This window comes from Heterodontus francisci, chromosome 3, assembly GCF_036365525.1.
Source record: "Heterodontus francisci isolate sHetFra1 chromosome 3, sHetFra1.hap1, whole genome shotgun sequence".
Classification (NCBI taxonomy): Eukaryota; Metazoa; Chordata; class Chondrichthyes; order Heterodontiformes; family Heterodontidae; genus Heterodontus; species Heterodontus francisci.
In genome coordinates this window covers 149,097,460-149,125,058 of record NC_090373.1, presented here as the reverse complement: position 1 = coordinate 149,125,058, position 27,599 = coordinate 149,097,460, and the positions used below count along the sequence as shown (strand labels likewise).

The following is a 27,599-nucleotide window of genomic DNA, read 5'->3' as shown; positions in this document are numbered from 1 at the left end:
TATCGCTGTATCTCATTCAGGACTCCAGAAATCCCAGGAAGATCCCAAAACCAGACGCTTCGCGGCTGAGCAGTGAGCGGCTCTAAGCTGGCTGGCGCAAATTGCCGGCACAGCCGTCTGGAGGTGAGCTGGCAAGGCGGGGGGTCTCAGTGGTTTGGCGAGACTGTGGACGGAATGGGGGGTCTCAGTGGTTTGGCGAGACTCTGGACGGACTGGAGGGTCTCAGTGGTTTGGCGAGACTCTGGACGGACTGGGGATCTCAGTGGTTTGGCGAGACTCTGGACGGACTGGGGATCTCAGTGGTTTGGCGAGACTCTGGACGGACTGGGGATCTCAGTGGTTTGGCGAGACGTCCAACTTCCCGTGAACTGGCCACCAGACTCTCCTTCATTGCGAATCAGCAGCTGTCGCCTGGTAGCAGAAACGCTGATTTTCCAGAGAAAATCGTCGATTCCCGGAGGTTTTGTTCAACATTGTGGAGAGGCAAAAACTGGGATTTTGTATATTGTGTGTGTATGTGTATGGATGTGGTTATGTGTGTGTTTCAGATTGAAGATGGACTAAGGAAATGTTAAGGATATTGTGGTAGAAACTTTCACAGGTTTAAAAAGCAAAAGTCTAAACATTAATTCTACTGTTGTATGCGGTTTAAACGATTTGGGATGTGAATTTCGTTTAAAACGTCAGCTCGATTTGTTCTTTTATAATTAACATTGAAAAGGGTTTAGGTCTGGATGCTGTAGTTTGAACCGTGAATCCGAGAGAGGGTTCAGACTGCTTCTCTATTACAGACTAAGAACAATGCAATGCCATGTAAAGAATATTTAATCATGTGTAACCTGGAAATATATTTTAAGTGCTACAAACGTTGCAGAAATGAACTGAAGTAGCAGTTTGTTCATTCCTGGTGCATTTCTGTTGCTGTCAATTTTTGCCACTGGGCAATCCTCATCAAATCTCCAATTATTTTAAACTAGATTCAAATTGCTGGAAGTGCGAACTGAGGGTAAGAAGCATCTGGGACATGGTGAACGACAGGACTAACAGTTTATTGCCTTAACTAATAATTACATTTAAAGATAAACAGCAAACGATGGAGAATTGGAGTCAAATTGGAAACAGAAGAATAGAGAGGGAGAGGAAGATAGAATTGAGAGAGGAAAAAAAGACGAAGGGGAAAATCAATAATTTACGAGCAGGATTGAGGCTGTACAGTTCCTTTTCTGGGTCTCCAAAGCTGAGTGCATTGCAGGAGTAGAAATCACCCCATTAACAGGGCACATTCGCTACCAAGTAGCAGCCCTGACTTTCTCTGGCGAGTTTAATCCGGATTTATAGCGCAAATCCAGCAATTTTGTGACAGTGAGATCTGTTTTTTGCGAGGCTAACGGCGGAGCAGCGTCAAACGTCCAGCAATTTGTGGCGATTTTCAACTCTCGGCATATCTCTTCCTCGCTACAAATCACTGAGGTTTTTTATGTACTGCTAACGGGGTTTTATCCCACAAATTCCGGGCCAATGAACTAAAAACTTCCACTTCAGTAATGGCCCATCTACAGAATACACCATTATTACGGTGCAGAAATGGCAGACCATTATAGCCAGTGATTTATGTCAGAAAGTACACCGCAGCATTAATTTTTGGGGACTTTTGCGCTGCTTCACAGAAATCCACACTGGAGAAGTTAAACAACTAAAGATCATAGCTGCACCCTCCTATTCCAGCCAATGGCGAGATCCAGTTTGCTAGATTAACTCGCCTGTGATGGTCACCTAGCTACATAGACCATTGCAGAATGGCATAAAGGCGGCTGAGTATCAGTGAAATATTCATCGCTCAGCAGGTTGCTTGCAGGTGTGACTTATTCTCTGAGTCATTGAACCTTAAACTTCACGCGATAAAAGAGGTGTTTGACAGATGTTCTGATTTTCCCCAAACTGATAAAAACGGGGAATGACAGACCAATTAACCTTACATCTGTAGTGGGGAAAATGCTAGAGTCTATTATAAAGGATGTGGTAGCAGAACACCTGGAAAGCATAAACAGGATTGGACAAAGTCAGCATGGGTTTACTCAAGGGAAATCATGCTTAACAAATCTACTGGAGTTTTTCAAGACTATAACTAGTAGAATAGATAAGGGAGAACCAGTGGATGTGGTATATTTGGATTTTCAGAAAGCTTTTGATCAGGTCCCACATAAGAGGTTAGTGTGCAAAATTAAAGCACATGGGATTGGGGGTAATATACTGGCATGGATTGAGAATTGGTTGACAAACAAGAAACAGAGAGTAGGAATAAACATGTCTTTTTCCAGGTGGCAGGCAGTGACTAGTGGGGTACCGCAGGGATCAGTGCTTGGGCCCCAGCTATTCACAATATATATTAATGAATTGGGTGAGGGAACTAAATGTAACATTTCCAAGTTTGCAGATGACACAAATCTGGGGGGGAATGTGAGCTGTGAGGAGGATGCAAAGAGGCTCTAATGTGATTTGGACAAGTTGGGTGAGTGGGCAAATGCATGGTAGATGCAGTATAACGTGGATAAATGTGAGGTTATCCACTTTGGTTGTAAAAACAGAAAGGCAGATTATTATCTGACTGGTGATAGATTAGGAAAGGGGGAGGTACAACAAGACCTGGGTGTCCTTGTACACCAGTCGCTGAAAGCGAGCATTCAGGTGCAGCAAGCAGTTAGGAAGGCGGATGGTATGTTGGCCTTCATTGTAAGAGGATTTGAGTACCGGAGCAAGGATGTCTTACTGCAGTTATACAGGGCCTCGGTGAGACCACATATGGAGTATTCTGTGCAGTTTTGGTCTCCTTATCTGAGGAAGGATGTTGTTGCCAAGGAGAGAGTGCAAAGAAGAATTACTAGGCTGATTCCTGGGATGGCAGGATTGACGTATGAGTAGAGATTGGGTTGACTAGGCCTATATTCAGTAAAGTTTAGACGAATGAGAGGGGATCTCATAGAAACCTATACAATTCTAACAGGGCTAGACAGGTTAGATGCAGGGAGGATGTTCCCGATGGCTGGGGAGCCCAGAACCAGGGGTCACAGTCTCAGCATATGGGGTATGCCATTTAGAACCAAGATGAAGAGAAATTTCTTCACTCAGAGGATGGTAAACCTGTGGAATCCTCTACCACAGAAGGCAGTGGAGGCCAAGTCATTAAATATATTCAAGAAGGAGATAGATATATTTCTTAATGCCAAAGGGATCAAGGGATATGGGGAGAAAGTGGGAACAGGGTACTGAATTAGACGATCAGCCATAATCTCTTTTGAATGGCGGAGCAGGCCCGAAGGGCCCAATGGCCTACTCCTGCTCTTATTTTCTATATTGCTATGTTTGCAAAATAAGCTCGGACCCCCGAACCTGCCCACAAAGTTTTAGCAGGCTCTGGAGTGTAATTTCCTCATGTCACTTTGAATTTGGTGCCATTTATCGGGGATCTGTGGCATTGGTAACAGGGCAGGCAGCAGGGAGGCTGATCAGATTGAAGATTCTCACAAGCAGCAAAGCAGGATCTAAAAAACAAAGATTATAAATAATACTTAAATCATCCTACAGAAAGCAAATTAAAGATTGGGACATACACATGGGATTAATAGAATCAAAGAATTAAGGGAGAAGCTTAAATATCATAAAACAATCTTTATAAACATTTAAAAAAAACTATTTAAAAAATCTGCAATTTTGAGTGCTGTCCTGAGGGAGTGAAATTCCACACTTGTAAAATTAGTTTTCCAGTGCCAGAGAGTATGCCTTTATAAATCAGTTATTCCTGATTGAACAAGGCTTAACATTTTCAATAAAAGCAAAATACTGCGGATGCTGGAAATCTGAAACACAAACAAGAAATGCTGGAAATACTCAGCAGGTCTGTCCGCATCTGTAGAGAGAGTTAATGTTTCAGGTCCCTTTTCCATTTCAATGTTTTTTTTACAGCGCAAATAGTGTGTAAATTGATGAAGTTCATGTCAAATTAGTGATTTTGTGTAGATTTCATCGGAGAATGCTGCAACAGCTGTACTCCGTGGAGGAGCAAGGTATCAGTGACAGCAACTTTCAGCTTTCTGGATTCAGCTGCACATGTGCAGATGCCAGAGGTTGCTGTCAGTTTACACAATAATGATGGGTGAGCACTGACAGTTTGACATTACAACCACAAAATCTGGGCCATTATGTTTTTGAACTCGTGCTCTAAGAATAGATTACAGCTGGTAATTAAGTACAGAATGCAGGTCAGGAAATAACCCTGCTGAATTATATATTTATACTGCTTCAGAAATGTATCAATCTAATTAAACCCGACCTGAACATTTGGTCCATACGTACTGCATACATCTCCATGTTTTCAGATTGGAGCTGTTGCTCCTAAATGGGTCACCGTTAAATAACCTTTTGTTCCATACTGTGTCGGTGCCCGCTATCAGACAGTGGCCACGCTCCGAACAATTTTCCGCTACGCTCGCTGTGGTGTGTTCTAATCATTTCCGCAACAGATCTTGACGTCAGTTAGGTCTAGTTGATCAAAGAGCACAAAGGTCTAACTTTTTATAATGCTCATCACCAATGTCATCATAGAGTCATTTACGCACGGAAGGGGGCCGTTCGGCCCATCAAATCCATGCTGACTCTCCACGGAGCTATGCAGTCAGCCACGCTCCCTGGATCGAACCCCGTAGCCCTGCAAGTCTATTTCGCTCAGGTGGCCATCCAACTTCCTCTTGAAGTTATTGCAGCCTGTGGACTACATTGCATTGGAAGTTATACGAACATTAAATAATTATATTATGGAAATTAAATAGTATTAGTCATCGCCCTGATACAGTAACTCATTTTTCCTTCACAAATGAATTACTTTGAGCATTTCTCAGTAATTGTGTTTGCTTGTCTTTTCTGTAATGTTTTTTCTGCCTTCTCATTCTTTACTTCTTTCAACAGGGAAGAAATAAAAAGAATAAAACATACCACAGTCTTTAACGGTCAGTGGTGACACAAGGGAGAGGGCTGAGACAAGCAGTGGAGAGAACCCAAGGGAAAGTGGTAAGAGATAATAAGGGAAGCAAGAGAGTCTGTGAAGAAAGTGCAGGTGTGCTAAATGAAGCAGCATATTTGTCAAGGAAGATAGCAACTAATGAAGCAAGAGGGAAATAGAGCAGAGCAAAAATAGCAGACGTTCTGCACCAAAGAAATTAGTTGTAAAGTCTTGTATCAAAATTATATTCAGTAACTCAAGTTAATTTTATGAATGGACAGAAAATGTGGCCCTTCCAAGCTTGTCTTGGCGAGGTTGTGGAGAAATCAAACCAGATGGTGGTAATATAGTACTTGTGGTTATTATTTCTACTATTTAACCATCGATTTTATATGAAAGGTTTGCTACAATATAAATCAATAAAATTGCAGGTTTGTTAGGGATCTTGTTTGAAATGGGTTCCGTTGCATTTAAGTCATCACGCTTTTTTTTGTATAGTTGCAGTATCTAATCCTTGAGATGTACTGAGGTTGGCCATTGCAACATGGCTTTCCCTGTGAAACTGTCAGAGACAATTACTCTAATCATATCTGTTTGAATGAGTACATGACCCTGCCTTCCCTTTGTCTGTTACTTGGCAATTGAGGAATGACCAAGCTACCTTCTCAGCAAAAACACTGTCATTGTGTGAGAAATGGAAAGGTGATTGAGTCATTGAGGTGACTAGTGTATAGGATTCGAGAAAAGGACATTTTGCTAGTAGAGTGCTTGGCTTTAATATATCACAACGATATGGAATACAAAATCCCAGTGTATAGTCTGATGTGCAGTGGAATGTTGTTTCAACCTGAGGACCCTTTGTCAGTTAACTTGAGTACTGCAGCTGCATTTTCGTGTTAAACCAGTAGAATCTGCACAAACTGACTACTACTTCTCCCTTTGAGAATAATGAAGGATGAAGTAATCAACTGATTTGAATGAATTTTGGCAGGAAAAAAAGAGTCCTATTAAGTATTATTACAAAATTTGATGCTCTAATATGCGGTTTTGTGCATTGGATAGGACTCCACAAAGCAACAGAAATAATTTGAGTAAATAAACATAGTTTAAAATGTTTATATCTGGCTCTTGTCCATTGTGCAGAGTATCATTTGAGCAAAGTGTCCAATGTGTCTGTATGGGAAAAAGGATGTTTTTATTGAATGTTTTTTGGCTTAAATTTCACAATCATAAAACACTTACAAGCTCACATAGAGCAGTTCATAACACTTACAAGCTCACATAAAGCAAACCTATTACACTGAATTGCATAGAATCTACAGCACAGAAACCGGCCAAGACAAGAGCAAAATACTGCCGATGCTGGAAATCTGAAATAAAGACAAAGTGCTGGAAATACTCAGCAGGTCTGGCAATATCTGTGGAGAGAGAAACAAAGTTAACGTTTCAGGTTGATGACCTTTCATAGGAACAGGCCATTTAGCCCAACTAGCCTATGCTTGTGCTTATACTTCAAATGAGCCTCCTCTCACTTACCAATTTCTTATTTCTTACCAAACAGTTATTTGAACATGGAATGCCTTAATGCAAATGGCCATTGAGGCAGACATTTAAAAGGGAATTGGATAGGTACTTGAAAGGGATGGACACATAAAAAGAATATGGGGAAAGGGTTGTGAAATGGAATTACAATGGAGACCTTCAGCAACAACTCACATGATATAGCGTCTTTAGCATAGAAAAATGTCCCAAACTGCTTCACAATCGGCGCCGATCAAAGAAGGGGATGTTAGGAGAGGTAACTAAAAGCTTGGTTAAAGAGTGGGTTTTAAAGAGGGTCATAAAGGAGGAGTGCGAGGTATAGAAAGGCAAAGGTTCAGTGAGGGAATTTCAGAGCTTTAACAGCTGAAGACACAACCACCAGTGGTGGGACAAAAGGAGTGAGAATGCACAAGAGGCCAGAGTTGGAGAAAGAAAGAGTTATTGGTGGGTTGCAGGACTAGAGGAAGTTACAGAGATAGGAAAGGGAAGGCCATGAAGGGATTTAAACATGAGGATGAGAATTTTAAATTCGAGACATTGAGGGACTAGGAGCTCAATGATGTTCAGCATGGACAGGATTAATGGGTTAGTGGGACATAGTCATAGAATCATTATGGCACAGAAGGAGGTCATTTGGCCCATTGAGCCCATGCTGGCTGTCTGTAGAGCAATCCTGTCAGTCCCAATCCCCTGCTCTATTCTTGTAGCCCTGCAAGTTTATTTCCCTTAAGTACTCATCCAATTTCCTTTTGAAATCATTCACTGTCTTCATTTCTACCACTCTCATAGGCAGTAAGGTCTAGGTCATTACCACTACCTGCGCAAAAAGGTTCTTCCTCACATTCCCCCCTGCATCTCTTGCCCAAAAGCTTAAATCTGTGGCCCTTAGTCCTTGTACAATCAGCTAATGGGAACAGATTTTCTTTTCCTACCTTATCTAAACCTGCCATAATCATCTATCAAATAGAGTCATGGAGAGATACAGCACTGAAACAGGCCCTTTGGCCCACCGAGTCTGTGCCGACCAACAACCACCCAGTTATACTAATCCTACATTAATCCCATATTCACAACTACATCCCCACTATTCTCCTACCACCTACCTACACTAGGGGAAACTTACAATGGCCAATTTACCTATCAACCTGCAAGTCTTTGGCAGTGGGAGGAAACCGAAGCACCCGGCAGAAACCCACGCGGTCACAGGGAGAACTGCAAACTCCGCACAGGCAGTACCCAGAACCAAACCCGGGTTGCTGGAGCTGTGAGACTGCTGTGCTAACCACTGCGCCACTGTGCCGCCCCTCAATCTCCCCTCAATCTCCTTTGTTCCAAGGAGAGAAACCCCAGCTTCTCCAACCTCACCATGGAGCTAAAATCCCCCATCCCTGGAACCATTCTGGTAAATCTCCTCTTCACAGTCTCGAGGACCCTCTCATCCTTCCTAAAGTGTGGTAACCATAACTGGATGCAATACTCCAGTTGGGGCTTAACCAGAGCTTTATAAAGGTTCAGCATAATTTCCCTTCTTTTGTACTCAATACCTCTATTTATAAAGCTCATGATCTCATATGCTTTACTAACCACTTTCTCAATATGTCCTCCCACCTTCAAAGATCTATGCACATGCACCCCCAGGCCCCTCTGTCCCTGCACACTATTTAGAACTGTACCATTAAGTCTATGTCGCTTCTCCCTATTCCTTTCTGCCAAAATGCATCACCTCACACTTGTCTGTATTAAATTCCATCTGCCACTTGCCTGCCCATCCTGCTAACCTATCTATATCCCACTGCAGGCTGTTTGTATCATCCTCACTGTTTGTCACATCTCTTAAGTTTGGTATCCTTGGCAAATTTAGAAATTTCACTCTGTATTCCAAAATCCAAGTAATTCATATATATCAAAAAAGCAGCTGTCGTAGCACTGATCCTCGGGAAACTTTGCATTCTACCATCCTCCAGTCTGAGAAAAAAACATTTATCACGACTCACTGTTTTCTGTCCTGAAACCAATTTTTTTATCTGAACTGACACTGCTATTCCATGAGCCTCAATTTTGTGAGCCAGCCTTTGTCAAACGTTTTCTTAAAATCCATATAGACAACATCCACCATGTTCCCCTCATCAACCTTTTCTGTTACTTCACCAAAAAATTCAATTGGATTGGTCAAACACAATCACCTTTTACAAATCCGTGCTGGCTCTCCTTAATTAACTCTGTTTCTAAAATCTTACCCACCACTGATATTTTACTGACTGGCCTGTAGTTACTAGGAATATCCTTAAACCCTTTCTTGAACAAGGGTGCCACACTTGCCACTTTTCAATCCTCTGGCACCTCTCCCATATCTGAGAAGTTTGGAAGATTATGACAAGCACTTCCACTCTCTCCAGACCCACTTCCTTTAGCAATCTGGGATGCAAGCCATTCGGACCGGGTGTCTTATTCACTCTAACCATAGCCAAACTTTCCAGGACATCCAGCTTTTCAATTTTCACCATTACCTCTACCATCCCTGCTTCTACCAATATTTTGTTAGCATCCTCTTCCTTTGTAAATACAGATGCAAAGAACTTATGAAGTATTCTAGCTTTGCCCTCCACCTCTATGTGTATATCACTCTCTTTGCCCCTAATAGGCCCCACCCCACCTCTTACTACTTACATACCATTAGAAGACTTTTGGGTTCCTTTTATGTTAACTGCCATCCTATTCTCATATTCTTTTTTTGCCGGTCTTATTTTCCTTTTCACTTCCCCTGTCAACTTGTTGTATTTGGCCTGGTTCTCACTTGAAGAATTCATCTGACATGCATCATACAACTTTTTTTTCATCATATTCTCTATCTCCCTCATGATTTAAAGAGCCATGGCTTTGGTTCCCCTACCTTACACCCTAGTTGAATTGAACCTAGCCTGCACCTGAAGCATCTCCTCCTTAAAGATTACCAAATGATCTGATACAATTTTTCCTGTCAGTATTTGGTTCCATTTTACCCTGGCTACCCTATCATCCATTGAAATTAGCCCTCTTACAATTTAGAAGTTCTACTTTAGATTGTTCCTTGCTCTTCTCCATTACTAATCTAAACTTTATTATACAATGATCATTGTTACCCAAGTGTTCCACCACAGACACTTGGTCCACTTGGCTCATTTCATTCCCCAGCACCAGATCCTAGTCAGACTGAGAAGATACTGGTGAAGGAAGTTCTCCTGAACACATTTCAGAAATTCCTACCTCACCACCTGCACCCCCCCCCCCCCCCCGCCCCTTACCGCTTTACCCAAATATTGATTGGGATAATGTTAGAGTAATTAAAGTCCCCCAATATCACCACTCTATAGATCTTGCACACCTCTGTGATTTCCTTGCAGATTTGCTCCTCTATTTCTCTTTCACTATTTGGAGGCCTATAGACTTGATGCAGGACAGGATATGGTGAGCCAAAGTTTATGGAGCTTGGAAGGGGGGAGACCAGCCAAAGGACATTATAATAGTCTAGCCTTGAGGTGCTGAAACAGGAGTGGGCCAAATGATAGATCCTTGTGGGACTCCCAAGGTGATGTTATGAGGGTGGGAAGAGAGGCTGTTGTAGGCAATTTTCACTCAGCTCATCATCAAAGGAAAGTTGTTGGAGGAGTCTGGTCAACTGTGAAAAAGGCTGCTGATAGTTTGAGAAGGCTGAGAGATAGTACAGCATAGTAGCAGTCACATAGGATATGGTTTGTGACTTTGAGGGTCATTTCGGTACTCTGGCAGCGGCGGAAACCAGATTGGAGGGTTGCAAGTATGGAGTTGCGGGAAATTTGGGCTCAGGTTTGGGAGATGACAACATGTCCAAGGACTTTGGAGAGGAAAGGGAGGTTGAAGATTGGGCGGCATTTTGTTGGCATGGAGCAATCAAGGGTTTTTCTTGAGAGGGCAATGTGATTGCAGATTTGAAAGGGAGTGAGGCAGTACCTGAGGAGAGGGAACCGTTTACAATATCAGCTAACATGGAAACCAGGAAGGGAACTTGGATGGTCAGCAATTTAATGGGAACAGGGCTGAGAGAACAGGAGGCGGGTCTTATGGCAAGATTAACTCAAAATGGGGATGATAGGTGATGGGAGAAAAAACAGAGACGGAATCAAGTTCAGAGCTAGGGCAGGGGGGAACCTTGGGGGAAGTTTGGCTTGGTGATGAAGGAGGAGGGAGGAAAGTGGCAGAGGTAGCTGAATGGTGGTCTCCAAGAAGTCCATAAGCTCACGCTTGTTGGAGGTGAGGCTGGATGGTGCAGGGATGAGAGATTTAAGGAGATGGTTGATAAAAGAAGATAGGGGTCATCTTTACATTCTAGGATGATCCTGAAATAGTAAGCCATTTGGCAGAGGTGAAATGGACCCAAGAGTACTCGATGGGGTCTAGCCACATCTGATGATGAATTGGTAGACCAGTTGTGTGCCATAAACTTTTAAATGTGCATCACTTAGATTTAAAGGAGTGAAGATAGGGGCCGTACCAAGTGAAATGACCAGAGTAGGAGAGAGTAATGGTTTTACTGGGGACAAGAGCATCAAAGGTGAAGGTGCAGATTCAATTGAGCAAATCGGCAGCTACAGAAGTATCGTGGCAGATGGAGGGCCAAAGTCTAGACAGTTGTGAGTTTGAAAGTGCTGTTGTAAGTGACTTGGGGGAGTGTGTTTTCTAGGGGTGAATGCAGAAGGAAGTGAGGTTGAAATGGAGATATTAGTGGTGAGATATGTAAGGAAGTGATGAGAGAACACCTTGCCTGTAATTGAGATGATGACAAGAAAGACAGCACGTGAGGTGACAAGGTCGAGATGGGTAGGAGAGTTCATATGCCGGGAAAGGCTAAGGTAGGACAGGATCACAGTGAATCCAGAGGAGAGAAGGCAAGGTGAGTTGAGATGGAGGTTGAAATCACTAAGCATTAGAAGTTGTTCGGTATAGAGGCTTTCTGAGGAAAACAGTGAGGATATGTAGATGCGAAACATGGTGTGGAGCTTGGATGGGCTGGATAGAATGAGAATTTGTATGGAGGGCCTGTGGGGATGGAACAAGCTGAGGTGCTCAAAGGAGGAGTAGGGGGACAAATCAGGGAGGTTTTGGCAGGGCACGTGGTGGAAGATATAGCCAGATGTGGAGGCTAAGTGCTAAGGCAACATCACGTGTAGCTAAATTTCTATCAAGGCCAGTGTTGACACAATCATCCACAGTAAGATTAATGATGAGAAAGGCCATAATCACAAGTGAATAGACATTCTGGCAGGAGAGGGACAGTGGATACTACCAGAGTCTATGGTGTCAAGAGATGGGAGCAATGGGAAAGATCTGATGAAAGGTCACAGACCTGAAACATTAACTATGCTTCTCTTGCCACAGATGCTGCCAGACCTGCTGAGTATTTCCACCACTTTCTGTTTCTATCCCTAGGGCATTAGCCTGATCACTAGCTCAGTGACATTACCACTATGTCACCACCTCCCCTCACACATCCTTCAGTGTTCTGCATTGAACCAGAGTTGGTCTCCAAGCCTAATGATAGTCGAAGAGTGAGGGATATGCTAGGCTATCGGGTTACAGATTGAGGTGGCATTTAATTCTGCTGATAGCCCACAGCCCTCATAATTGCCCAGTTTTAGGCTACCATCTCTAGTCATTAGTCTGACCCTATTTAAAATGGGTTGATGCTCTGCTTTACCAGTGGACAGAGAAATGTCATACAAGTGCCTTAAGTGTTAATCCACTGGTATTGTTAACAATAGGCTTGTAATTATCATCCATATTCAGAATATCACCACCTCCTTAGCTAATCAGTCAGGATACAGTCTGAAACCCTCGTGTTCCTTTTTAGTTCACCAATTTTGAATGATTAAAAATTCTTCCCAACTTTGACCAAGATGGGAAAAAAGTCAGCAGCAAATGAAAGCTGGGAGATTGCCAAATGTTCTTGTCTGATATTACATTGTGGTAATGACAGGAATTCAAATTGTTTTTTGTCAGCAGATGAATCATCTGATTGCACTTGAGCACTGAATGTACTTGAAAATATGTACTTATATTAAAACCTAATTAGTCATTGAAAATGTACATTGAAATTTCATTTAGAATAAATATGCTTTCAGTTTGATTACAGGATTTAATTAATTTAAAAAAACAAAAAATGAAAGTCAATAGCATTATTCTTACTTGCAGGTGTGAAATGTCTGAAAATAATCCAGTTGCAAACAAGACGACTCCATCCAACAGTGATTATATCTGGGGCTACGAGTATTACGACTATGAGCCAGTTTCCTTTGAAGGACTGAAAGCACACAAATGTAAGTTATTATCATGGATGGATTTTACTACCCAGCAAATATTTTAACAAGTATCAAGCTGCAAATGAACAGTAATTATTGGTATTCAGGCAAAGGATGTGACAAAAACTGAACTGCAGTACATTTCCTTCATAAGAGTAAGCCATTGTGATTAATGGGACACTGTTGAATCACTCAGCAGCATTTTTATGTAACCATCTGAGTTTCTTATTTTCCATGGAATTTACTGAAATTTTTTACAATATAATCTGTTCAAATGGACCTCGTGGGCCAGAATTCTAGTTTCGAGGTTAAGTTCCAGGTTGAAGATTTAGTTTTAGTCACTTCCAGTTTAAACAATATCAATCCTGTTAAATGGTCTGTTATTTGCCAGCAGGATTTAAATGTTCACACATTAAGTGGGACATGGAAGAGAATATGCAAGTTGTCTCATCAACCTCATTAAACAGAAGCTGAGGCTCATCCATACCAAAATGCACACTGCGCCATAAAGTGTGTGTAGAAAGAGTGTACATTGAATGGTTTGCTTTGGAGATCTAGGTGAATTTACCTATGATGTGGAAATGATGAAGTAAAAGTACTTCAAATCTCTATTTGCATCAGAACTTCCTTCTACCCTGCTTTACTAATTTGGTTATTTAATGAGTAATTTCACAACTTCGCACTCTGGCGCTAAGCCTTGCTCTCTGGGGAACCTATAACAGGTCTTTGGGCACACGATGCTCCCCCTCTACAATGTGTTGTCTATTAAAATGAATGGGTGGAAAATGGTGGGTAGCTTGTACTTAAATTCCTGGTGTGCCCTCCCAGTGGGAAAACTTCATGTACAACTACAGCCATCATTCCTGTTCGGCCAGCTGCAGATTATTTTTGTGTAAAACTTCAGCCATGATCCCCTTGTGAGCTTTTGTTGAATTGCACTGAACTGTCAGTTTGCCACAGAACCTCCTTGCAAAGGACCAGGACTTCATGGAACATGACCAAAAAAAAAGAAATCTGAACTCCTAGAAATGTAGCTTTTATCATTGCTACTATTGCAGGGATACTGTGGCAAGTGTAACAGCACATTATAAAGCACACTGGAATTGCAGTGTGGCAAGACCTAATGTAACTCTCTGATACATGTATAGCGATTTTTCCAATCTCAGCAGTGCAAGAGGAGCTCAGCCACTTAGCCAGAGGCAAGGGGGAGGGGGAGAGGGAGAGGGGGAGAGGTGGGGTGGGAGGGGGGTGGTGGAGGGAGGAGTGGAAATTAGAAGGTCATTCCTACACTCTCCAGTCATTCCAGTTACATAGACAAACATCTAGGCATATGTTTTCTGCGCATCATCTCAACCAGGTTTTCTGTGTATTGTGAGGATATCAGAAAGAAAAAAGAAATGACAATTTAAAAAAATATTTTTTTTTTGAAAAGAATTTTAAATGTTGCCCTGGCTGGGGAAACTAGAACAGCCTCAGGACTGAGATGAGGAGAAATTTCTTCACTCAGAGGGTTGTGAATCTTTGGAATTCTCTACCCCAGAGGGCTGTGAATTCTCCATCATTGAGTATAGTTAAGGCTGAGAAAGACAATTTTTGGTCTCTTAAGGAATCAGGAGATATGGGGAATGGGTGCGACATTGGAGTTGAGGCAGACGATCAGTCTTAATAGTATTGAACGGCAGAGCAGGCTCGAGAGATTGAATGGTCTACTCCTGCTCTATTTCTTATGTTCTTATGAAAACTGGGTGCCAAGCATCTTCTGGCCAGGTAGCACTGGAGCCTCAAGAGGCCTACACATCTGCCCTGCATGAGCCTTATTAAAAGACCAAAAATATGTCAATTAGAGTGGGGTTATTCCTGTCCCACGTTTCATGCCGGTTTGCTCTTATGATGCTACAGCTTAAAACAGGCGCATTTGGAAATGGACTTTCTAGTCTTCAGAATTAAAGTTTTTAAAGTTTTAATGCCCTTCATTATAGCAAATGATTTCCATTTCACTCCTTGGGTTTGCTGTTGATTTTGGGACCCTCCTTCAGAGGCAGGTGGAAGGTGCGTGTTGTAATTAACAATGGGAAATGGAAGAACAGTGCGAGACATCAAGTCTTAAGCTCATGGTCATTTAAAGGACAGATTTCAAACTGAATTTTTTTTGTGATCTCTGGGCTTTATTTTGGTTTGCTCCTGCTACTGCTTGTGCTTTCATAAATATCTCCAGAGGCTTTTACTTGTAATTAATTATTTTTTGTCTCTGGTTCCCTTTACTGGCGGCACTAGGTTTTTTTTGTTTCATGGGATGTGGGCGTCGCAGTCAAGGCCAGCATTTGTTGCCCATTTCTAATTACCCTTGAGAAGGTCATAGAGTCATAGAATCATAGAGCTACACAGCACAGAAATAGGTTTTTACACATTGTGTGATTGTTGGCAGCTTGAGTTAGCTCCTTGATGCTTAAGTGACACTGAACCTATCCCTTCTAAGTGGTCAGTGGCAGTACTTTGTTGAAAACCTTTTAGAATTCTGGTGGTGCTAGACCCCCATTGGATGGACATTGCAGGGGCTCACATGTCAATCAGTCACCTCTGAAACGATGTTGGTTGGTTGGTTTCGCCAGATTTAAGCATTCTCCACCTGGAGAAGGAGCTGGCCACCAGTTCTGTTCTTTGGCCTCCTTGTCTCGGGAGACAATGTGCAAGCGCCTGGAGGTGGTCAGTGGTTTGTGAAGCAGTGCCTGGAGTGGCTGTAAAGGCCAATTCTAGAGTGACAGACTCTTCCACCGGTGCTGCAGATAAAATTGGTTGTCGGGGCTGTTACACAGTTGGCTCTCCCCTTGCGCTTCTGTCTTTTTTCCTGCAAACAGCAAAGTCTCCTCGACTCACTACTCTTTAGCCCCGCCTTTATGGCTGTCCGCCAGTTCTGGTGATCACTGGCAACTGACTCCCACAACTTGTGATCAATGTCACAGGACTTCATGTCACATTTGTAGACATCTTTAAAGCGGAGACATGGACGGCCGGTGGGTCTGATACAAGTGACGAGCTCGCTGTACAATGTGTCCTTGGGGATCCTGCCATCTTCCATGCAGCTCACATGGCCAAGCCATCTCAAGCGCCACTGGCTCAGTAGGGTGTATATGCTGGGGTTGTTGACCGCCTCAAGGACTTCTGCGTTCGAGATACGGTCCTGTCACCTGATGCCAAGGATTCTCCAGAGGCAGCGAAGATGGAATGAATTGAGACGTCGCTCTTGGCTGTCATACATTGTCCAGGCCTCGCTGCCGTAGAGCAAGGTACTGAGGACACAGGCCTGATACACTCGGACTTTTGTGTTCCGTGTCAGTGCGCCATTTTCCCACACTCTCTTGGCCAGTCTGGACATAGCAGCGGATGCCTTTCCCATGCGCTTGTTGATTTCTGCATCGAGACAGGTTACTGGTGATAGTTGAGCTTAGGTAGGTGAACTCTTGAACCACTTCCAGAGCGTGGTCACCGATCTTGATGGATGGAGCATTTCTGACGTCCTGCCCCATGATGTTCGTTTTCTTGAGGCTGATGGTTAGGCCAAATTTGTTGCAGGCAGCCATAATCCTGTCGATGAGTCTCTGCAGACACTCTTCAGTGTGAGATGTTAATGCAGCATCGTCAGGAAAGAGGAGTTCCCTGATGAGGACTTTCCGGACTTTCTTAGACGGGCAAGGTTGAACAACCTGCCATCTGATCTTGTGTGGAGGAAAATTCCTTCTTCTGAAGACTTGAACGCATGTGAGAGCAGCAGGGAGAAGAAGATCCCAAACAGTGTAGGTGCAAGAACACAGCCGTTTCACGCCACTCAGGATAGGATAGGGGTCTGATGAGGCACCGCCCTATGCTGAATTGTGCCTTTCATATTGTCATGGAATGAGGTGATGATACTTAGTAGCTTTGGTGGACATCCGATCTTTGCTAATAGTTTGAAGAGACCACGTCTGCTAACGAGGTCAAAGGCTTTGGTGAGATCAATGAAAGCAACGTAGAGGGGCATCTGTTGTTCGCGGCATTTCTCCTGTTGCTGGCGAAGGGAGAACAGCATGTCAATGGTGGATCTCTCTGCTCGAAAGCTACACTGTGCCTCAGGGTAGACACGCTCAAGCAGCTTCTGGAGCCTGTTTAAAACAACTCGAGCAACGACTTTCCCCACTATGCTGAGCACGGAGATTCCATGGTAGTTGTTGCAGTCACCGCGGTCACCCTTGTTCTTATAGAGGGTGATGATATTGGCATCGCGCATGTCCTGTGGTACTGCTCCCTCATCCCAGCACAGGCAAAGCAGTTCATGGAGTGCTGAAAGTATAGCAGGCTTGGCACTCTTGATTATTTCAATGCCGTCCTTCCCAGGGGCTTTTCTGCTGTCTAGAGAATCAATGGCATCACTGAGCTCCGATTTTGTTGGCTGCTCGTCCAGCTCATCCATGACTGGCAGAGACTGGGCTGCATTGAGGGCAGCATCAGTGACAACATTTTCCCTGGACTACAGTTCTAGGTAGTGCTCCACCCAGCTGTCCATTTGCTTGCGTTGGTCAGTGATTGTGTCCCCTGATTTAGACTTGAGGGGGGCGATCTTCCTGATGGTTGGCCCAAAAGCTCTCTTAATGCCATCATACATTCCTCTGATGTTTCCGGTGTCGGAGGCCAGCTGAATACGACTGCATAGGCCACCAGTACTTTAAATGTTATAACCTTCCATTCCTGAATCTTTGCAGACGGGTTTCTCAGCTCCTGGGTTGTAAAACTGGCTTTCATTCCTTCATTAAGGGCATTTCTGACTTGCTCATTACTTGATTAAAAATCTGCAAAATTGTTCTTTTGAAGCCAATATTCCAACTGTGTTAACTTTGTATTCTAGCAACTATAAATAAAATCCTGTTTTTCAGATTCCATTGTGATTGGATTTTGGGTGGGCCTGGCAGTCTTCGTCATTTTTATGTTTTTCGTGTTGACATTGTTGACAAAGACGGGAGCACCTCATCAAGAGTAAGTTGGGCTGTTGCATGCTTTGTATTTTAAAGTTATCAGGAAGAACATTAGAGGCGTAGTAATAACACTTCCCTCACATATACCTTCTGAAGAGCAGGAGCTAGAGAATCACAGGGGGTAAGGTAAAATCAGGTGAATCCAAGAGCACACTCAAAGGGTGCCAATTCAGGAAATTCTCCCTTGAAATAGTCACAATTCTATATATTGAGAATACTTGAAGGAAATAAAAAAGAATGATGAATAGTTTTGACAGAGTAAATAAAGACAAACTGTTCCAATTGGCAGGAGAGTCGAAAACCAGAGGACACAGATTTAAGCTACTTGGCAAAAGTACTAGAGGGGAGATGAGAATTTTTTTTAAGCAGTGAATTGTTCTGATCTGGAATACACTGCCTGAAAGTGGAAACAAATTCAATAATAACTCTCAAAAGAGGTAAGCAACAACATAAAACTAAAAGGAAAAAGTACAAAATAATGCAAAAAATACCATGAAATACTGATAAATTTGAGGGATACAAAGAACAGCAAAGGGTGAAAAAACAGACAGTAAGAGCTACAAAAAAGGAGTATGAAAAGAAGCTTGCAAGGGATATCAAAAGCAACACAAAAAATTACAATTATATGTGGAAAAACAGAGTGGGCAGGAGCAATGTGCCCCCTTGACAACTGATAATGCTGATTTTAACAGTGAACGTAAGGAAGTGGTGGATATGGTGAATAATTACTTTGCATCAGTGTGTTCAGTGGAGGAAGTCAGCATGCTGGAAATCTCAAGGTAACTAATATTGAATCAGGGACAGAGAATCACCAAAACGAACATAAGCAAAATAACAGTAATGAGGAAAATAATAGCATTAAAGAGCGACAAATCCCCAGGATCAGATGATCCCCATCCCAGGATTTTAAAGGAAGTAGGTGAGAACATTGCAGATGTCAGAGCTATAATCTTCCAAAGTTCTCTCAATTCAGAAACTGCTCCTTTAGATTGAAAAATTGTGTGTTATTCTGCTGTTTAAGAAAGGTGAAAGAGAAACCAAGGAATTCTAGACCAGTTAGCATAACATCTGTTGTCAAAAAATATTAGAGTCTGTAAGTAAGGATAGATTGATTTGACCTTGAAAATTTTCAGCTGATCAGGGAGAGCCAGCATGGAATAGTAAAGGGTATGTCATGCCTGATGGAATTTTTTCTTAAGAGGTGACGGAAGTCCAGGACATGGGAACGTCTATAGATGTAGATATATGGACTTCCCGAAGGCATTTGTTTAAATCCCTCATAAGACTTAGCTAAATTGGAAGCTCGTGGAATTGAACGCAAATTATTGATCATATTAGGAAAGTAGCTGAGTTGCAGAAGGCAGAGAGTAGGGGTGATGAACAAGTACTGTAATTGGCAGGATGTGACTAGTGGTGTTTGCAAGGATCGGTGTTGGAGCCTCAAATATCTACCATATTTATTAACGAATTAGATGATGGGATAGAAAGACTTTGTAAACAGTGTAGAATGAAACATAAAATTATGAAGAGATAGTAATAGAGTAAGTGAATGGGCAAAACTGTGGCAAATTGATTTCAGTATTGGAAAATGTGAGGTCATCCATTTTATACCCAAAAAGGCTGGAACAGGGTACTTTCTAAATGCTGAAATGTCAGAAACAGTGGCAGTCCAAAGAGACTTAGGGGTCCAAGTACATAGATTAAAATATCATGAACAGGTACAGAAAATAATCAGAAAGTCTAATGGAATGCTGGCCTTTATATCTGGAAGAGTAGAATACAAAGAAGGTAGAAGTTATACTTCAGCTATACAAAGCCTTCATTAGTACTGTGAGCAGTCCTGGGCACCACACCTTGGGAAGGGTAGATTACCCTTGGAGGGAGTGCAACATAGATTTACCAGAATGATACCTGGACTCAAAGGATTAAATTACAAGGAGAAATTACACAAACTAGGATTATATTCCCTGGAATTTAGAAGGTTTAGGAATGATTTGAACAAAGTTTTCAAGTTATTAAGGGGAACAGATAATGTAGATGGAACTCATTCTGCTGGCTGGGGAGACTCAGACCCCGGGCATAGTCTAAAAATTAGAGCCAGGTATCTCAGGAGTGAAATTTGGAAACATTTCTACATGGAAAAGGCAATTGAAGTTTGGAACACTCTTCTGGAAATGATAATTAATGCTAGATGAATTGTTAATTTTAAATCCAAAATTGATAGATTTGTTAGTCAAAGATATGAAGGGATATGGGGAGAAGATGGATATGTGGAGTTAGATTCCAGATCAGCATTGATCTCATTGAATGGCAGAACAGGTTTGGGGCTAAATGACCCACTCCTGTTCTTATGTTCCTTTATATACTTGAAAAGGAAACATTGGTAAGACTATGGGGAAAGAGTGGGACTATTTAGATAGTTCTTTCGCAGACATGATGGGCCAAATGGCCTCCAGCGCAGTAGGATAATATGACAATTGATGCTTTTGACCAAGTTCAGATGGCTATCCGAAATATCAGTTAATGCTGATTGTCGTGCTCAATTGCTCTGCACAGATAATTGACTTACAAAGTTGCACAATTTGTTAAAGTTGTGCACCATTTATGACAGCTTGTAGGAACTATACATGCATTGTATTCAGCTTCTAATAATTGATTTTGCCATTTGAACCATACAAAGGAAGCTTGACTGTGCTGAGTGGTTTTTCAACTGATGTTTATAGAGAATAAACAAATGTTGTATTTACAGTATTGTATCTGCAGAAAAAAAACTAGAAGCATTTTACTTTCATTGATGATTGCAATGTTTTCCTTTGGGCTAACAGCCATGAGAACTGAACTCGGCTGTTATTTTCAAACTCTGGAGTAGATTTTCACCTTTACTGCTTGGGCTTGTCCACCTTTTATAGAGTTTATAGAGTTCATTCCATTGAAGAAAATTGGATGGATTATACAACAGATGGGTGATCTGCTCCAGTAGCTTACTTCCCAATGGGTGCGGATAGAAATCTACCCCTTGGTGCTTAACCTAAACAAAGGGCTACCTCAAATCCATGGTCATAACTTCAGTCTGATTTCACTGGAACCCTGGAAAGAGAGCTGGACTTTGTGGCCATGCTTAGATGAGCTTGTTAGGGATGATGTCTCCATTCACTTCTTGCAAAACAATTGACATCGAGAGGGAGTATTTCTTTTAATTTTGAAACTTTCCTCTTTTATTAAGTATCCATACAAGCACTTACATATTTTTTCTGGGGGTTTGTGGGGGGTGGGGGGGGGGGGGGTGTGGTGCGGTGGTGTGGTGAGGGGACCCAATGTCTCTCTGGCCCAGTACTCTTTCCCTGGACTTTTTGGCTTCTTCAGTGAAAGCATAGGACCTAGAAGCATCCCAGTCATAAAAGCGCATAAACCATGGTACATTTCCTGACACAAACTATTGGCAAGGTCAGCTGCTGACATCTGAGAACCTGTGCTGTGATGTGCCACCACAAGGATTTTTGGGGCAAGAACAGTTTTCTTTCTGATGCACACTGTCCAGTATAATCTGCTTTTGCTGTGGGAGGGATTGCTGGAGTAATCATGTCAGTCTCAATTTTAAAATTCTCTTGCTTGATTTCAAATCCCTTCATGATCTCATCCTTCCCCATTTCTGTAACTTCCTACAACCCTACAGCCCTGCAAGATCTCTGCACTCCTCCAATTCTGGCCTCTTTCGCATCCCCCCTGACTTTCATCACTCCAAGCAGATTATAGGGCCAGGCCTTTAGCTGCCGAGGCCCTAAGGTCTAGAATTTCCTCCCTAAACCTCTCTGTGCTTCCACCTCTCTCCCCTCTTTTAACATGCTACTTAAAACTTACATCCTTGACCAAGCTTTTTGCCATCTGTCCTAATAGCTACTTAGATGGCTCGGTGTCAAATTTTATCTGATAATGATTATGTTCTTGTGAAGCACTTGGGATATTTACTGTGTTAAATACTCTCTCTATATATACTATGTTGTTCCTCTGCATAAAAAATAAATATATATTTCCATCACAAAGCTTTAATTATTGTAACATAAAAAAGCCTTCAAGAGTAACCATTTTCCTCTCCAAGACTGTTAAATATTATTCAATGAATTCAGTAACTAAGTATTGACTATCAGCACACCAGCATCTTTTCGGTTTAATTATAGCTGACCAAATTGATTTATTAGCTTACATGTTATAACATAATTGTTTCAAAAAGACATGTTAGGGGGCTCTTTGTGCACACTCTCTTTCAGGCAGACAGGACAATTCTTTTGAAAACTTATGCATATAAATTAAACCAGGAGTCTCTGAAGTGGCTATTATATGAAACCTTACTATGGCTGGAAAGGAATTAGAATTATAGATAAAATGAAATACCAGTTTTCATCCAGCAGAGAAATGCTACTGGAAGTGGAAATTATCCGTATTAAATAGTTTTCTGCATTCAGCTGGGTCATCATTGCATTACAGACATACCCAGGTATTTTCTTAAAGAAAATTACTTGCTGTGTGTAATTGCTAATGTCAGCAGCATGGAGAGGTAACTAAATGGTATTTCAGTCTATCTATAATTCCAATTAATGCCTAGCAAAGTTTCTTCAGTATGTGTACTGAAACATCTGAGAAATGTTTGTTCTAAAAGTGCAACCTCTTTCAGCAGGAATGTGGACCTTCCTACAAAACACAGAACAAACAGTTTTGCTGTTAACTATGTCATGTCCAAATCAGACAAAGCCTTTTCCCACCCTGCAAGTGAAGAGTCCAGGTCTCTCTTTCATTGCTATGTTAATGAGGTCGTACAATTGGAAAGGCAACAACTGGTAAGGAAAGCGTCTGGACCAGGGAACAGTGACCTTCCCACTCAAGAAAGAGGGGGGAAAAGTGACAACTCAGATGATCCCATGAACTGCCTGAGTAAATTCAACATCCCGAACTTCGTGAGCTCAGATCAAAGCTCCTCCCTGACTGAAGATGATCTACTGATGTGTGAGCAGCCAGTTATTCTTGAAAGTAAGCCATAGAGACTGCAGGATCAAATTTCTGACTAGTTTTTGAGATAACATGGAACTCCCCTTTATATTCCAAAATTTTGGGGCAAATTCCTTTATGATCTAACTTAGCAAAAAACAAGTCACCCATGTAGAATTATTGTAATATAACTGCCAATTTTATCACTCTTTTTGAATATAGGCCCCACAGTTACCAATCTACTTCAACAACCCCAGTATCCATTAACTTCATTATAATTGTTGTCAGCGCCTCACAAATCTCCCTAGACTCTTAGCACACTGGGATAAATAACATCTATCCCTGTTTTCAGCCCATTTAGTCTGTCTAAAACATCTTTCTTATATATAGAAAAGACATCATAGAATCATAGAAACCTACAGCTCAGAAGGAGGCCATTCGACCCATCATGCCTGTGTGGGCACTTTGAAAGAGCAGTTGTGTTCTGACCCACATCCCCACTTTTTGTCCGTAACCTTGTAAGTTCCTCATCCTCAAGTACCTGGTCAACTCCCTTTCAAGATTGTTTATGGAATCAGCTTTTCAGGTGGAGGGACAACTCTGTGTGAAAAAAGTTCTCATCTCCCCTCTAGATCTTTTTCCAATGGTTTTAAATCCATAACCTCTAGTTATTAACCCACTTACCAGAGGGAATATTTGCTCTATCAACACCTCTCATCACAAAAATCTCCATTAGTCAGCTCTTAACCCTTTATCAGTAGTAACTTGTCCAACCTGTCCCCATAACTGAAGTCCCTCAATCCCTCGTAACATCCTGGTAAATCTCCTTTGCACCCTTCCTCAGGCCTTTACATTTTTCCTCAAGTGTGGTGCCCAGAATTGTCCACAATACTCCAGCTGGCTTGAACCATTGAGTCATAGAGTCATACAGCATAGAAACAGGCCCTTTGGCCCACCGCATCCATGCCGACCATAATGCCTATCTATACTAATGCCACCTGCCTGCATTAATTCCATATCCCTCTATGCCTTGCTCATTCAAGTACCTGTCCAGATGCCTCTTAAATGTCGCTACTGTTCCTGCCTCCACCACCTCCTCAGGCAGCTTATTCCAGATACCCACTATTTGATCCCTTTTAAACCTTCTCCTTCTCACCTTAAATCTATGCCCTCGAGTTTTAGTCACCCCTACCATGGGAAACAGACTCTGGCTATCTACCCTATCTATGCCTCTCATAATTTTATATACCTCTATCATGTCCCCTCTCAGCCTCCTTCACTCAGACCCAACCTATCCAATCTCTCTTTATAACTCAAGCCCACCTTCTGGAACAGCCTACCATGCGGGACCTTGTCAAAGGCCTTGCTAAAGTCCATGTAGACAATGTCCATCACCCTGCCCTCATCAATCCTCTTGGTCACCTCCTCAAAAAACTCAATCAAATTCGTGAGACTTGATTTCCAACGCACAAAGCCACACTGACTATCCCTAATCAGACCTTGCCTTTCTAAGTGCATATGAATCCTGTCTCTCAGAATCCCTTCCAATAACTTTCCCACCACCGATGTAAGGCTCACCAGCCTGTAGTTCCCTGGCTTATCCCTGCTGCCCTTCTTAAATAAAGGCACAACATTAGCTATCCTCCAGTCTTCCGGTACCTCACCCATGGCTAACGATGATACAAAAATCTCTGCCAGGGCCCCAACAATCTTTTCCCTTGCTTCCCATAGCATCCTAGGATACACCTGGTCAGGCCCTGGGGATTTATCCACCTTAATGTGCTTCAAAAGCTCCAACACCTCCTCCGGTGTAATGTTGATATGCTCCAGGATATCGCTATTCCCTCCCTTGAACTCACTAGCTTCCATGACCTTCTCCATGGTAAATACAAATGAGAAGTATTCATTTAAGACCTCGCTCATTTCCTGTGGCTCCACACTGATTATAGATTACCACACTGATCCTTCAGGGGACCTACTCTCTCCTTAGCTACCCTTTTACTCTTAGTATACTTAGAGAATCTTTTAGGATTCTCCTTTATCTTACCTGCCAGGGAAACCTCATGGCCCCTTTTCGCCCTCCTAATTTCCTCCTTAAGTCTACTCCTGTATCCCTTATACTCCTCGAGGGACTCACTTGATCCCAGCTACCTATACCTGACATATGCCTCCTTCTTTGTCCTGACCAGACCCTCAATATCCCTCATCAACCAAGGTTCCCTAAACTTGCCAGCCTTGCCCTTCAATCTAACAGGAACATGCTGGCCCTGAACTCTTTCTATCTCACTTTTAAAAGCCTCCCACTTGCCAGACGTCCCTTTACCTGTAAACAGCCTCTCCCATTCAACTTTTGAGAGTTCCTGCCATCGAAATTAGCCTTCCCCCAATTTAGGACTTCAACTTGAGGACCAGTCCCATCCTTTTCCATAACTATCTTGAAGCTAATAGAGTTATGGTCACTGGTCCCACAGTGCTCCCCCACTGACACATCAACCACCTGCCCATCCTCATTTCCTAAGAGGAGGTTGAGTGTAGCCGCTTCTCTCGTAGAGCCATCCACCTACTGCTTCAGACAACTGTCCTGGACACACTTAACAAATTCTTCCCCATCTGATCCCTTAGTACTAAGGCAGTCCCAGTCAATATTAGGGAAGTTAAAATTACCTACTATTACAACCCTATAATTGTTACACCTATCTGTGATTTCCCTATATATATGCTCCTCCAATTCCCTCTGACTATTGGGGGGGTCTATAGTATAATTCCATCAAAGCGATCACCCCTTTCTTATTTCTAAATTCTACCCATATGGCCTCGCTGAACATTCCCCTGGAATGTCCTCCTTAATCAATAGTGCAACTCCCCCTCCTCTCTTACCTCCACCTTTGTCACGCCGGAAGCATCGGTACCCCAGAACATTGAGCTGCCAGTCCTGCCCATCCCTCAACCACATTTCCGTAATAGCTATAATATCACAATCCCATGCACCAATCCATGCTCTGAGTTCATCTGCCTTACCTGTAAGGCTTCTTGCATTAAAGTAAATGCAGTTTAGCCTACCAGACCTTCCTCGCTCTCTGTCCTGTTCCTGCCCAGCCTGCCTACTGGACCTGCTTGCTTTAAACTCTACATTTGCCTCAACTATCTCATCGGAGAGACTACTACTTTGGGTCCCACCCTCCTGCCAGACTAGTTTAAACCCTCCAGAGTAGTACTAGCAAACCTCCCCGCAAGGATATTGGTCCCCTTCCAGTTCAGATGCAACCTGTCCCTCTTGTACAGGTCACCTCTGCACCAGAAGAGATCCCAATGATCCAAGTAGCTGATGCCCTCCCGCCTACACCAGCTCTTTAGCCACGCATTCATTTGCCTTATCCTCCTATTCCTACCCTCACTAGCAAGTGGCACAGGGAGTAATCCTGAGATTACAACCCTAGAGGTCCTGCTTTTTAACCTTTTGCCTAACTCCCTATAATCACTTTGCAGGACCTCATCTCTCTTCCTGCCTATGTCGTTAGTACCAATATGGACCACGACCTCTGGCTGCTCACCCTCCCCTTTCAGAATGTCCTGCAGCCGCTCCGAGACATCCTTGACCCTAGCACCAGGGAGGCAACATACCATCCTGGAGTCTCGTTTGCGGCCACAGAAACACCTATCTGCCCCCCTTACGATAGAATCCACTATCACTATAGCTCTTCCACCCCTTTTCCTTCCCTGTTGTTTATGAAGTTCGTGATCTTTTTGCTTTTATATTCTATACATCTATTTAGAAACTGATGTGCTTTTTTTAAACCACCTTATTAACTTGCCCTGTCACCTTTTAAGGATTTGTGTATCTGAACACCAAGGTCTCTCTGCTCATCTACACTTTCTAAAATTGTGCCATTTATCGTATAGCTTTTCCATATTAGTCCTCCCAAAGTGCATCACTTTACATTCCTCTGCATTGAACTCTATCTGACATGCTTCTGTACCTTTCCCATCCTGTGTCATTCTGAAGCTTGTAACTATCAACATGATCTACCATGCTTCATATCATCTGCAAACTTTATAAAGCTGCTCTTTATACCAGAGTGTAGGTCATTTATAAAAATTGCAAAGAGTAATGGATCCACAGTTGAACTGTGGGGAAAACACCTTTAAGTCTAAAAATCATCCATCCACCATCATCCTTTGCTTCCTGACACTGACCAATTTTGTATCCATACTGTCACTTTCAAACATTAATCAAGTCATTGGGATATTTTTATTTGGAACGTGCATGTTGCTCGTGTTTTCTCTTGTGAATACTTGGAGGAAATTGTCATTCAGAATATTTATTCTTTTTTGCTTATCTTCAGATTCAAGTCCATTTAATTTTTTTATGCCTACCCTGTTGCTGTTGTGGTACTAAAAGGATGTTTTTCTGTTACTCAGCATCAGCTGCTCAGTCTTTTTTTTCAGGTCTGTCTCTGCCTCAGTTTGTTTTTCTTTTTGATTTCTGGCCAACATTTAGAAAGTAAGAACATGCATTTATATAGAAAGAACCTTGCCACATCTGAGAAGCATCTCCAAGCTGTTCACTTAAAATTGATTACTTTCTAATCAGTGTTAATTCATTTACTTTAAAGGGCCCCTTCACTCAAAGTGAACTGCACCGCCATTATACATTGTTCTATTGCTCCAGAAGACTTCAATGTGAGATATGAATAGCCTGCTTTTTTTTTTAAACTTTTAAAGTTAGTTCATTTGGTTGTTTAGAAGTTTTATGTGGTTTAATTTATTACA

General features: G+C 42.3%; 1 protein-coding gene across 4 annotated transcripts; it reads left to right on the top strand.

The window, feature by feature from the left end:
- mrap2a (melanocortin 2 receptor accessory protein 2a) lies at positions 1 to 27,547 on the top strand. 4 transcript variants are annotated; one of them, XM_068019081.1, is made up of 6 exons: positions 1 to 123; positions 4,960 to 5,061; positions 12,740 to 12,864; positions 17,751 to 17,850; positions 22,522 to 22,871; positions 27,443 to 27,547. In XM_068019081.1, the coding sequence occupies exons 3-6, from the start codon at positions 12,747 to 12,749 to the stop codon at positions 27,460 to 27,462; spliced, it is 588 nt and encodes a 195-aa protein (XP_067875182.1). In that variant the 5' UTR covers positions 1 to 123; positions 4,960 to 5,061; positions 12,740 to 12,746; the 3' UTR covers positions 27,463 to 27,547. The 4 variants fall into 4 exon arrangements, with proteins under 4 accessions (XP_067875182.1, XP_067875192.1, XP_067875166.1 ...); XM_068019091.1 differs by having other exon boundaries at positions 22,519 to 22,847; XM_068019065.1 differs by having other exon boundaries at positions 22,519 to 22,871.
- The last annotated feature ends 52 nt before the right edge of the window (positions 27,548 to 27,599 follow it).

What these genes read in the sequence shown, in the direction of transcription:
- mrap2a (XM_068019065.1), top strand. Translation starts at nt 12,747, where the DNA reads ATGTCTGAAAATAATCCAGTTGCAAACAAGACGACTCCATCCAACAGT. An exon ending in AGGACTGAAAGCACACAAAT is followed by an intron (nt 12,865 to 17,750) that starts GTAAGTTATTAT and finishes CCTGTTTTTCAG; the next exon opens with ATTCCATTGTGATTGGATTT. An exon ending in ACGGGAGCACCTCATCAAGA is followed by an intron (nt 17,851 to 22,518) that starts GTAAGTTGGGCT and finishes AACCTCTTTCAG; the next exon opens with CAGGAATGTGGACCTTCCTA.